General features: G+C 31.5%; 1 protein-coding gene across 1 annotated transcript; it reads left to right on the plus strand.

Annotated features, from left to right (window-relative positions):
- The first annotated feature begins 8651 nt into the window (after positions 1–8651).
- Positions 8652–10534, plus strand: LOC125826862 (probable aspartyl protease At4g16563). The gene is given in 2 exon segments (XM_049506204.1): positions 8652–9053; positions 9056–10534. Coding segments are annotated over 2 exon segments (1449 nt in total). The 5' UTR covers positions 8652–8743; the 3' UTR covers positions 10195–10534.
- The last annotated feature ends 3024 nt before the right edge of the window (positions 10535–13558 follow it).

Raw genomic sequence — 13558 nt, forward strand, 5'->3', positions numbered from 1 at the left:
AGATTATTTCATTCTTAATCAAAGATCTTGTATTTGAGCCCTGAAAAAATAGGAAGAAAAAACTCCGCATGAAGTATCTTTTTTTAATGAACTTTACACAACACGAGTTCAAATTAGTCAAAAATACTCGAGACCTCAAATCGAGTACCAGACATCGAACGACAAATTAAAAAGATGATATTATATGGTAGTGACAAGTTAGAGACAGTGAGTTAGGACACGAGATTTGAATGTCCAAAATAAATGGTCCAGTGACAAAAGAGAAAAAAAGGATAAAACAAGATGGGTTTAAAGTGTACCTTGTTATTAAAATGAGGGTCCTAATTTCTGAACTTAGAAAAAATCCTTAAAATGAGCCCTACATAGAGGATTTGGCAGGCAGCACAGTGTAAGGTGCCACGTAAGGAATCTTATGTCTTTATCTGTTTTGGTGAGCTGGAAAGTGGGCCACCAATATACTCAATAGTTTCTAGCCTCCTGTTATTCAATGCAAAAAATGAGTTTTTTTATACTTCCTCGGTCTCATTTTATGTGACAATTTTCAAATTTTGAAATTTAAATAAGTTTATCTTTGATCGTAAGTTTTTCATAAATCTTTTAAATATTTTGAATTATTAATTATTGTGACTTATAGTACTTTTTACGTAGTTTACAAGTATATAAACTTTATTTCAAAAAAATTAAAGATTTCATGCGCAAATTTCTGATCAAACTTAAACTATTTGACTCTTGGAAAATGAAAAGTGCCACATTAATTTAGACAGAGGGAGTAGTAGCTTTATACAATAAAGTTTAAAAAATAAAAAAAATCCCCTCCACCCCACCCCCTTAAAAAATAAAAATAAATTTGTATTTCTATGCCTAGTAAATTCTAACAAATGATCTTGTTTTTTTTTTTTTTTTTTTTTTTTAACCGTGGTTTCCGGGCGTCGCTTTGCGAACCCGACTAGATGTACCCACCGGGTCCCGCTGTTTCAAGGCGGGTCCACCACGGTTAGTTCCACGAGGCCCTGGAGACGCGGCCGGTTTGTAATGCCTCCAGTGGCCCTGCTGGGGCTCGAACCGGCGACCTGAAGGACTTTGTCTCAGGCCTTTACCAGCTGAGCTACCCCTCAGGGTTCACAAATGATCTTGTAAATTTAACATCAACAAAAAAAAATTCATAAATTGCTAGGTGGTACCTCTACGATCTATCATCTTTATAAAATGAAGACTTTCTATTAAAGATTAATTAATAGCAATATGAATTCAATAAATTGCTTGTTTCTTGCAATTGCAAAGTAATTTCAATTGGTATAAATACAATTTAGCTCTTGAGTGGACATTAATCACAATAATTTTGGTTGGTTTTAGTTGGGAATAGACTATAGACAACATAAATTAGGGTTGTGGGGGAGGGGGGGGGGGGGGAGGGAGGGGATTAATATGATTAATTCATGGTGGGAAATGTCATCATCAATATTCAATGGGTTATTAGTAGAATGAAGTGACATTGAACTCAAGAGCATTGGATATAGAGCAAGAGTCGTCCCTATAGCCATTTCATTGGAATTAGGTTCATGAACCTTGTAATTGCTCCTCTCTCTACCTTATTGAATCCCTGACTAATTCAGACTGCGCACAACATATTTTGGAGATGACGCTTTCAATATAATTTTTTCTTCACTTATTTGAGTTCTTCTTGGTTATTGGAGGAGAGGGGTGTGGGTGTAGGTAAATATTGGGACATTTTCTTATAATTAGGCATAAGTTAGAATTAATAGTGATGACAACGAAGGCTAATATATAGGTAATTTAGTGATATCAATGAAAAATCACGACCTATATTTTTGCAAGAATGTCCTAGATTTATCAAAATAAGTAAGAGTCGATAAAATACAGATTATAACAATTGTAACATAGAAATCCCTTAGACAACAACCTACACAAATTGTTGTGTCCCTCTACAAATTATCCTTATATTTCTCAAATATAATTGTTTAAAGGTGTGTAAAACGTAAACTAAACGAATAAAAATGAACGAAACTTAGTTAACATTTGCTTTCAGCTGCAACAAAAGATCTGTGAAGTGTCTTTAATTTTGGGCAATGAATGGACTCTGTGCTCTTAATACAGCTCATGCCATTGATGATACTCTCTCTTATTGTTTGACCTTGACATGGTTGACTTTCTGCTAGTTTTAATTTCTTTAAATTTAATTTAATTTAAAGTTTTGATCTGACATTAAATAAGTTCAAATATTCCCTGGGTTGTTACCTGTCCAAAGATTTAGGTTTATCCAATCTTGATTCATCTCACTGATATTTTATCGTTCTTTTTTACTTGTCTATTTTAAATTTTGAATGTTTTTTAATAAATAATAATTAATATAAATATTTTACCATAAGTAATAAGATATAGTAATTGTTATATACACTTAGATTTTGAAAAATGATTTGAGAATAAGTAATTAATATTTGAGGAAGAAATTTGGAGAATTTTTTTCCTTCATACGCTAAACAATGAGGAAATAAAATTTTTCATTAAGACTGTCACGACCCTGACCGTTGTGATTGTCACCCACACTAACTCTCTGGTGGGAGAACCACTACTACAACTCAAACCAAACAACTAAACCAAAACTAAGACATTTAAGTTACGGAAACAAGTTAAATACTAAGGAAATAAATAGAGTTCCCATAAACTCTAACAAAAGTCTAACAATAATAAACTAACAATGCGGAAGTAATGCCTAGAACCTGAAAGTCAATGTACCAAAATATCTAAAGTTCAACAAGTCTAAATAAGAAGGGATGCATGCAACCCCAATCTAATGAACCAGTCAACTAACTAGAACATAGTCTAAGTCCGAAAATGGTGGACATAGTCGAAAGAGAACCCATGGCAGCCCGAAAGAATTGGCTCACCCTTGAATTCGAACGATCACTGATCTCCTAAGCGAGGTCTATCAATAGCCGCTTGAAGATGCCCTGTACTCAACAAAAATAAGAGTAAGTGCAGAATCAGTACACAACCACAATATACTAGTAGGATCACGCGGCTATCCCACTAAGTGCAACATATAAAGTCAAACAATAATATAATCACATGCATATATCGAACATATACAATATCGTCAACATTACAAACAACGAACAACGAACAACTTCACATGTCTCAAAATACACAATTATAACAAGTCATTGGTCCTCTCATGGAACCCAAACCCAAACAGTTAGCATATCGCGTGGTACCCGATCCAATGATTATGCCGGAATGTGGCGATCGATCCCATAATTATGCCAGAATGTGGCAATCGATCCAAGTTAGTTATGCCACAACGTGGCAACCGATCTATTCATCACACCACAATCACAAGTATATCCTCAAGATCATACAATTAAGTCATGATTTTATGGTAACCATCATTCATCTATCTCATTTACAATAAGTGTAATCAATAATGCAACATTAATATACATATATGTATCATAATGAAGTAAGAACAAACATACATCAAACAATCATAGAATCACAACCATTATCTACCTCGAAACAAGCTTGAAACCTTAAGAAACTTGATCCTTCCCTTTTCGGATTCGTTCTGCTTGTTCTTGGTCTACAAATAATCAATATAATACGGAAATCAATAAATAATCACTAATTACCCGAATTACTAACAATTCTATGAACCCTAGATCAAACCCATGATCCCAATTATCCAAATTAGAGTTGTTTCCACCATAGAATCTATAACAAAACCCTCTTCCATCAATATTCACCCATTCTATTACGTTCTACAGATCGAAAAAAGGATTCGGGGAGTGAAAAACTTACCTTTAGCCTCAAGAATGGTGAAAAACGAGTAGGAGTCGCCTGGGGTTCGTTCTTTAGCTCTAAAAGTCGAAAAGTGCATAATAAGGTCGTTTATGGGTTTATTAACGACTTTAAGTCGCGTCGTTTAGCAGCCCCGCCAGAGCTGCCAAAACCCCCACCAAGGCGGCTTGCACAAACCAGTGAGGTATTTAAAAAAATTCAAAATTCTCATTTCACAACACACCTCTAACCCACGACGCTCAGAAAATACCTTTCACGCTAAGATTGATTCTGGGAGTTCTACTCGCCTGAATTCAATTCCGTAAAGTCGTATGGATTCCTTAACGAGTTATCTATCCACTCATGTAATCATAATCATAAATAAATCACCCGATTGTTACCAGATTTCCCTACACCTTAATGACTTCGATTTCGTCCAAATCTGGACAAGGTTGGAAAATTCCAAGTTACTACGAAAAAAATTTCCGACCCAAAATTTCCCCCCGTTGGTTTTTCTATAACGACAAGAACAAGTCGTTACAAAGACGGTTCAAAATATGAAAAGTAAAACTCACAAAAAAGTTAATGGAGGTTCAATATCAATTATATATACATAAAAATAATAATTGTAATAATTTATAAACAATGTAATTTTCCGCTGAAATAGCTAGGTTTGAATGAACTATTTTGATCCTACTGGGCTACACTCTTAATACTAAAAGTGACAAGGTAAAAAATAAAAATATACATCTAATATAATAGACAAGTAAAAGTGAACGGAGAAACTATGATTTCGTATTGAATTGACTCATATTTAGTCTATACTTTGACTATAAAATTAACTATTAATACTTCAAGTTTGTACTGCTTTTTCATAATGAATAGGCTCATATTTAGTCTCTACTTTGACTAGAAAACTAAGTATTAATACTTCAAGTTTACTCAAACGTCCTATTCTCCATTGCTTATGAAGTTAAAATCGTAAAAGATTTGATCAAACAAAAAGTGATTATAAGTTGAAAATAAATAATTTATGAGTGTTCAATTTATGACCCTTTTTTTTCTTTTATGATTTTGACTTATAAGAATTTTTTTTATTCACTAAATACGTAAATAAGTGAAAAAATATTTATAAGTTAGTTTGACCAACTTATACACTTAATCAAACAACCCTTTAGTTATACAAAAGAGAAGATCTATATTGAATTGTTTCAAAAAATTGTTCACGTTATTCAAGATCATTGAAATCGTAATAATACTACAAATCTCTTGTTATCATTCATCTCTCCTTCATAAACTGATTATAGAAGATTTTAACTAATTTGGATTAGTTAAAATGTAAATATTTAATCAAAAAAGGACTCAAAATCTATAATTTTATCCACTTGCTTATACTGAAAGTGACTGTTTGCTTTAGATCCATGCACTTGGATAAGAATTATTATAATCCCATGATAGATTTATATAAGTCAATAATTAAATAATATAGTATAAATTTATCCCATCAAATTTGAGGTTATTTATCCCACATTCCAAGTGGAATAAATTATTCCAAAGATTATAATTTCAAAATTATTTAATCGACAAATCAAATGACTCCTAATATTATTGCATGCATAGAATAATTATCCTTATACTGATTCGTTTGGCATGAGGGGTAAAAAATAATTAATTTTAGAATGAGTACCTTTTATATTTAGTTGGAATTTTTGGGTAACTTATCTCAATATTATAATTTTTTTTCCCTCATTAAAAATAGAATAACAATTCCAAGATAACTCGTTCCCTAATCAAACGAAAAAATAAGAGTGGGAAACGTTTAATATGAGACAAGAACGGTCAATTCAACTAGTAAAGATGCCTTTCCATTCAAATTCAATTACACAAGCCTTTGAAAATGTATATTTTTTTAAATATGCTAGTACTTTGTTCATTTTCAATTGAATATGATGTTTCACCCCAAAACAATTTGACCCCTTCATACATATTTTTTTTAAAAAATCTTGTGAAAATGCACAAAAAAAAGAGTTTCATTATGCTTCACTATAACTTTAAACCTATAGGAGTTATTTGATTCACAGATTAAGTTGTCTCGGTATTAAAAATATAATTTTTGAACTTTTGAATTAATTTATTTCACTTTAGAAATATGATTTATACCTTTAACTAAACAAAGTATAAATTATTCAAATTTAATTTTGAAATATCCTTATTTTATCTCATAAACCAAACTAATGACTCACTATGTCCCAATTCATACAAAAACAATTGTTATTAGGGACAACCTGGATTTCTTTCATATTTTGTTTCATTTTACTTAACTCATATATTAAAATAAATATTTTAGCAAATCAAATAATTTTTTATACTATTCTTAATATTAAATAATCATATACAATAATAATAGCAAAATTTATAGTTCCTAAATAGTATTAATAATATTGATTTAATAAAATATACTCTAATTAAATTTTCTTTAAAAATATGCCAGGTCAATCAGAACTATATAATATAAAACGGAGGAATTATAAAACTATTTTAAATGACTTACACAAGATTCAAAGAACTCAAGATACATCCAAATTATAATAGACATAAGAATATATTGGTGTCTAGTAAATTTTTGTTTTTTTTAACTCCATACATAATTAAATTTTGAATGGTGTATAGATACAAAATATTCTTACCACATACCAACATTTTATAAAACATTTTATGAAGTAGAAAGTGGACCAAAATGAAGTGGGGAATCCCCAATCTCCATCAACTTCATGTCTTTTCCTCCTACATAATGACACTATACGACTATCAGAATTCACACCATTCCATACGCAACGGCCCGTCCCCTCATTTGAAAGCATATGAGTATGGACGTCATATCGTCAGTGTAAATAATTTTTATTTTTAAAATCAAAGATAAAATTATAAAAACAAAATTTTAAAGATAAAGATGAAATATGAAAGGATAAAAAAAGGAGAATTTTTGTGTTCATATATAGAAACACCTCAAAGAGTTTTTTCTGCGCATCGTCACTCGATTTCGATTAATTTGTTAATCCGCAGAACAAAAAATTAGGAAGGACCTGCGTTTCTTCCAACAAACACCAAGCTTATTTTGAATAGATGAGTTCACGCCTTTTCAACCAATATTTTGGCTATAAATGATGAGGTTTACTCTTAGTTTTCAGCATTGAATAAGAAAAAGACATTTTGGCCAGAATGATATTTTATCTATGTTATTTTATTTTTTTGAATATTTTTACCCTTTTAATTTTGATACATTTTAACTAAAAAATGAAAAAAAGATTAGTTTATTTTAAAATAAAAAAGATATTATACACTTTTTAAATTTTCTAGCCAAATCCTGACCAAGTTTTCTAGCCATTTAGCATTATCCAATGAATAGTTACTTCTTCTGCATATTTTCTTACACGTAAATATTGAGTCTTTGTGTGATTTATTACAGACTTTTGAGTTTGTCGAAGTTACTAGAATATAGGTTACTGCTACACCAATAACATGTATATTCGTTTTATCTTGGGAGGAAATAATTCATGACCTCGAGTACAATAAGGTTGAATTTCCTTAAGGACAAACAGTGAATTATGTGATTTCAGATATATTTATCTTAAATAGTTTCTGATTTCTATTTCTAAAACTTTTCTAGTTTACTGATTTGAACATAGTAGAATAATAAAAATTGCTCTATATCAAATATATTAAGGGTATATTTGGTCCAAAAAGCTTATTTATACGTATCTTTTAAATGATCTAACGGGGTGTAAAAGTTAAAATTTTATGATATACCAAACCCCTGATGAAATGGAGTTATTAGGTCATGCAGTCACTTCCAAGTTGTTTTTACCCATTCTCTGAATTGTACGTTTCGTGCAAGCACCAAATTGATTCACTTGTCTTTACTTCTCTACAACGATAGCATATTACTATTTACTCTACTTTTTACTGCTCCCTTCGTACTAAAGAAATAAGTATTCACTTTAATCATGGGATTTTTATTTGAATCCTCTGAATATGGTCATTTTTATTGAAGAATATTTTATCTTAATCAGTATTTTCTGATACGAATTTAAATTAATCAAGTTGCCAAAAAAGGTTTTCAACATAGTGTGATTTTCCTTTTTACAAATGTTAAAATATTTATATGAATTTGGACTATTTGAGTTGAAGTTACAAAAATAACATTTGAAATTCGAGTTTAGAAAAAGTTTGTAACATTGAATATCAAAGAATCTTCACTTGCCCCATCATTATTTTGATTTGGGTCTTGGAAACCCATCTTCACTTGGCCAATCATGAGACACTATTTCATTAGACATAAAATTATCATTTTTTAAAAATAAAGTAAAATTATGAATTAAAATAAATCATCTATTTGACTTAAATCATTCCATGTAAATTGTAACGATAGAGTTAGAGCTTGTTTGAATTGATTTAAAAATTGATCAAACCTACTTTTAAGAGTGTTTGACAAAATTAAAAATAACTTAAAATATAAACCAAACTTAGCAAATATTATACGATAAGACATTAAGATGGATCGATTCTAGCCACCTCCAAACCAACTGAACCATTCCGGACCACGAGTAGGAATGTTTGAGTTCAAAGAGAAAGGCTTTGGCAATTGGCAATGGCCCTCCTTTTTATGTACAATTAAAAGATTACTATTTCTCATAAACCCTCCCCTAAATCCTCACTAAACCAGTAGCAGCAGCAGCTTCGTCCTCTTCTCCTCTGCCACCTCCTTTATAAATCTCTGTTTTCTTCCACTCTTTTATATACAACAAACAAAGCAAAATCTCTCTCTTCTCTCTCTCTCTATCTGTGAGTCTGTGTACATAGAAGATAAGGTACAGTACAGTTTTCAGCTGTTAATTTATTCATTTGAAACAATACTCTGTTTTCTGCAAAACCTCTGTTTTCACCAACAATGGCTTCTTCTTGCTCTGTTTTCTTCACTATTTTCGTTTTCATCTCTCTGTTCCTTTTCTATTCTGCTTCTGGAACGTTGGTTTTCCCTTTAAAGCATTCTTTTTCAAGAACCCAATTCAACAGTACTCATCATCTTCTCAAATCCACCACCGTTCGCTCCGCCTCTCGTTTACACCACCACCGTCATCCCCACCGTCAAGTTTCGCTTCCTCTAACTCCGGGAAGTGATTATACTCTATCCTTTTCACTTGGGTCACAGACTATTTCGCTATACATGGATACTGGTAGCGACGTCGTTTGGCTCCCCTGTCACCCTTTGATTGTATTCTCTGTGAAGGGAAGTATAATCCTACCTCTATCCCTAACCCTGGCCCTATTAACCTCACCTCCGCCGTCCCTGTCTCGTGCAAGTCACGTGCTTGCTCCGCCGTCCACTCTTCGCTACCGTCCTCAGACCTCTGCACTATTGCGAAATGCCCACTTGAAGATGTTGAAATTTCAGATTGCAAGGGTTATTCGTGTCCCCCTTTTTACTATGCTTATGGTGATGGAAGTTTCATCGCGAAGCTTTACAGCGATGAATTATCGATACCCATGTCATCTCCGTCATTGATTTTGCAGAATTTTACATTTGGGTGTGCTCACAGTGCTCTTGGTGAACCTATCGGAGTAGCTGGGTTTGGCCGGGGAACTCTTTCGTTGCCGGCGCAACTCGCGAATAACTCACCGGAAATCGGAAATTACTTCTCTTATTGTTTAGTTTCTCACTCTTTTGACACCAATCAAGTTAATCGACCGAGTCCGCTCATTCTCGGTCGATACTCAGTCGACGAAAAAATGAAACAGATGAAGAATTATTACTCCGATTACGCTTACACCCCAATGCTCGAAAACCCAAAACACCCATATTTCTACAGCGTCGGACTCGAAGGTGTATCTATCGGAAAAACAAAGATTCCGGCGCCAGCTAGCTTACATCGAGTTGACAGAAGAGGAAACGGCGGAATGGTGGTGGATTCCGGTACGACTTTTACTATGTTACCTTTGAAGTTCTATGAAACAGTGGTGACAGAATTCGACCGGAGGATTGGACCGGTTCTTAAAAGAGCAAACCCGGTTGAAGAAAAAACCGGGCTTCGCCCGTGTTACTATATGGATTCCGGTTCAAAAAATGTGCCGCAGCTGTTATTACATTTTGGGGGAAATTCCAGTGTGGTGATGCCTAGGAGAAACTATTTTTATGAGTTCGTTGATGATGAGAAAGTGAAAAGGAAAGTAGGATGTGTGATGCTGATGAACGGTGGTGATGAAGGGGAAAGTGGGCCCGCAGGGATATTAGGAAATTATTTTCAACAAGGATTTGAAGTTGTTTATGATTTAGAAAAAAAGAGAGTTGGATTTGCAAAAAGGAAATGCGCATCTTTGTGGGATAACTTGAATCAACACTAACGTGCGCGGTTGCGTAGCGGATTAAATTTGACGTTGACTTTGACTTTGTGAACTCTGTGAGTCAAGTCAAGTAGGGTCGGGTGTTGAATGGGCCGGGTTGGGTTAAGGATATTTTGAGAATAAAAGTGTGATTTATTTTTTTTCTATTTCTGTATGTTATTGTATAGCTGAAGTTTTGGTACATATTAGACAAAAATAATGAAAAATAGAAAGGAGGAGAAAGGAATAAAATGTGGATGTAAATTTTTGGCAATTGGATTTGTTAATTATTTGTTTGATTATGTAAATTGGCTCTGAATGTTTAATTTTGATGATATTTGGTTGTGTAGTTTTACTTAAATGATAATACTCAAACAAATGTATCTATTAGGGAATTTGTTAGATTTCAATAAAAATATTCCTTATGTTCCTAATTGTTCATCTAATTTTTCTTTCTATTTATTTATTTTGACAAATCAAGAAAAGATAAAAAAAAATTTATCCTATATGTCATCATTTTTTAATTTATGTGCATTAGGAAATTAAGTAAGTTTATATTCTACCCTTATTTAATTTTTTTTGAAGTCAACTTTTTAATCAATGAATATGTGTTAATTTATTTTAATTAATTAATTTGATCAATAAACATGAATTATTCTTTTTTTTATGTTAGTTAAATGTATATTTTTAAGGCTAACACCTCAAAAGGGTAAAATAGGAAGAATATTGTCATTCATGCATTGATTTTATGAAATGATAAATATTATGGACCAACTATTTATAGTAAAGATAACATATAAAAAAAGTGAAGGAAATAATTAACAGAAGTAAAATGATAAACTCACTATATCAATTATTATTTCTTTAATACGTGTGTTAATTCAAAAATGGACAAATAATTAAAAGAGCGAGTAACAACATAAGGGAGAAAACAAAAAACAGAAAAGGGGTATTTCGTATTCAAATATTTATGTGAAAGCACACAAATACAACGGTTGATACTAGGGGTGTGCATCGGTTGGTTCGATTCAGTTATAAGTGTTATTGGTTTGATTTATCGGTTTTCGATTTTCAAATATGCTAACCCAATAACAAATCAATAAGATATTTTTTATCGATTTTCAATTTTTTGATTTTTTATCTTTATCTTTATCAATTTTCGGTTTACCCAATAAGAAAATGTCCGTAAAATATTTTATGACTTCTTACTTCTCTAAATGCTTTGATATAGTGAAACAAGAAATATAATGAGAAATTGCATCAATAAGCGAAAATATAGTACGAAGACTATAATTACATGTCACCGTCAAAACATAGTACGAAATTTCTGAAGTTAATCCTTTATAAACTTGCAAAAGCTACGACCTACAATTACAAACTAAAACTAAAATCAAAAAGTTCACAAGACTAAAACTAAAACTAAAATCAAATAGCTACAATTGCGAACCCTTACTTTAGTCTTTAGGTTTTGAGTAAACAATAAGGACTAGTAAAGCGGCATAGTGTGAAGTGGGTAGAGTTCTAATAATTTGACATTGTTATAGTGTGTAGTTATATATTAAATTATTGATATTTAATATTTAGGAAGGGTAAAGTAGTAAATTTTTATCGTTTTATTGGATTATCGGTTTACCAATAACCCAACAGTGAAAATCGAAACCAAATCAGTAACCCAATAAATTTTTTTTATAAACCCATTAAAAACTCAATAACCCAATAACATTTTTTCATTTCGATTTATTGATCGATTTGATTTTTCACACCCCTAATTGATACCTTATCAAACAGAGGTCTGCTTCGGCGGTCTCTGAAAATGAATTACAGTACTAATCTTTTTTTTATTGAAAGTGTTGCTTCAGATAATAACTTGCGCAAATTTATATTAATCGAGTTTCGAAAAAAAAAAAAAACGTCATTAAAACTAAACTATGGCAGGCTCTGCAGTCTTCTTGTATAGTAACTGTTCCTATTGTTGTTTTTTTTTCGCTTGGTATTTGCCGTTCAACTTGAAGTTTCAATTAAATTTAAATTATCTATTGCAATACTAATCCGTAAGTGGTGCTTCCAATTGAATTTCTCTATATTCACAGCTTTAACTTGATCTTTAATTAAATGTGAAATAAATTAAATGTGAAATAGTCTTACCGTAGCGCTACTGTGTTGGTAATATGATAAGCTAATTGAAATAGGTTGAAAGATGAGCCAATAAAAACACGTGGCGAAAGAAAACAAAGCACGCCGCCAATGGAGTATGAGAAGATGAGGTCATACAAAAAGTGTCGCTAATTTCAATGACAAAATAGTGGGCCCCATATTTTAGAAACGTGTGTGTCTGTTCATTGCTTAGCTGTCTCCCACTGTACACAGTATTTGGTGCATTTTATTATTAGCCATACGTGTGCACTCATTATTATTATTTCTACATACTTCCTTCGTCTTATTCCTTTTTCATAAATATTTTGTGGACATCTTGTTTATGACATTGACACTCACCTCTCTTTTTGTGTTTTAAAATTTTTATTTATAGAATTTAAAATTATATTTGACATGTATTCTAATGATTTTTTTCTCGAAGTTTTATAAGCTAAAGTTTAGAATATTCAAAAATAAATCTGAGCTTTTTTTGAAAATTAGAGGTATGTTTGGTATCAAGTATTTTTTAGGGAAAAATAGAACAACAACAATAACAATAAATTCAATAAAATTTCACAAAATAATATTTAAAAATAAATAAATTATATATACATATATTAATACTGTCACTTTTCTTTTTTAAAGAAAAGAAGATTAGATTGCCAGCTTGCACCCTTCCATTTGTTTTCATTCCAACAAACATAAAGCAGATTCACCAAAGAGTAAAAAAGAAAAGATAATATAAAATAAATTAGTACTTGTCCATCACCAATCATTAAACTTATAAGAATTTTCTACGTGGCATCATTTAATTTGTATAATTTTTTTAAAAAAAATTATAGTCTAAATACTTCATGACCATTTATATTGGTGTAAATTATTTTATTAATGGTAAAAAAATGAAATATTATTTCAAATTATAGTAAAGTAATATTTTTTTGAAATGAATTAAAAAGAAAAATATATCACATAAATTGCAAAGAGGTTGTACAATGATTGACTTTTTTTTTTAATTTCTCGTCCAATGTTCAATACACACATTTAGACTCTAATTAAATCAAAATTTACGTCGGAAAGCCCCAATCCCAAATGGAGGGATAAAGCGCTCTCTAACAACAACAAAGAAGACTCAAACTCAAAATCTCTGATTAAAGATAAAAAATACTTACTACTCTATCACGACCTTTATCGTCGATTGGCTGGCTTTGCTTCTACTTACAGCCATTTTGAAAAGTTTTTGAAAGATGGTGAC

This window comes from Solanum verrucosum, unplaced genomic scaffold (assembly GCF_900185275.1).
Source record: "Solanum verrucosum unplaced genomic scaffold, falcon-dt-bn FXZP01000060.1, whole genome shotgun sequence".
NCBI lineage: Eukaryota > Viridiplantae > Streptophyta > Magnoliopsida > Solanales > Solanaceae > Solanum > Solanum verrucosum.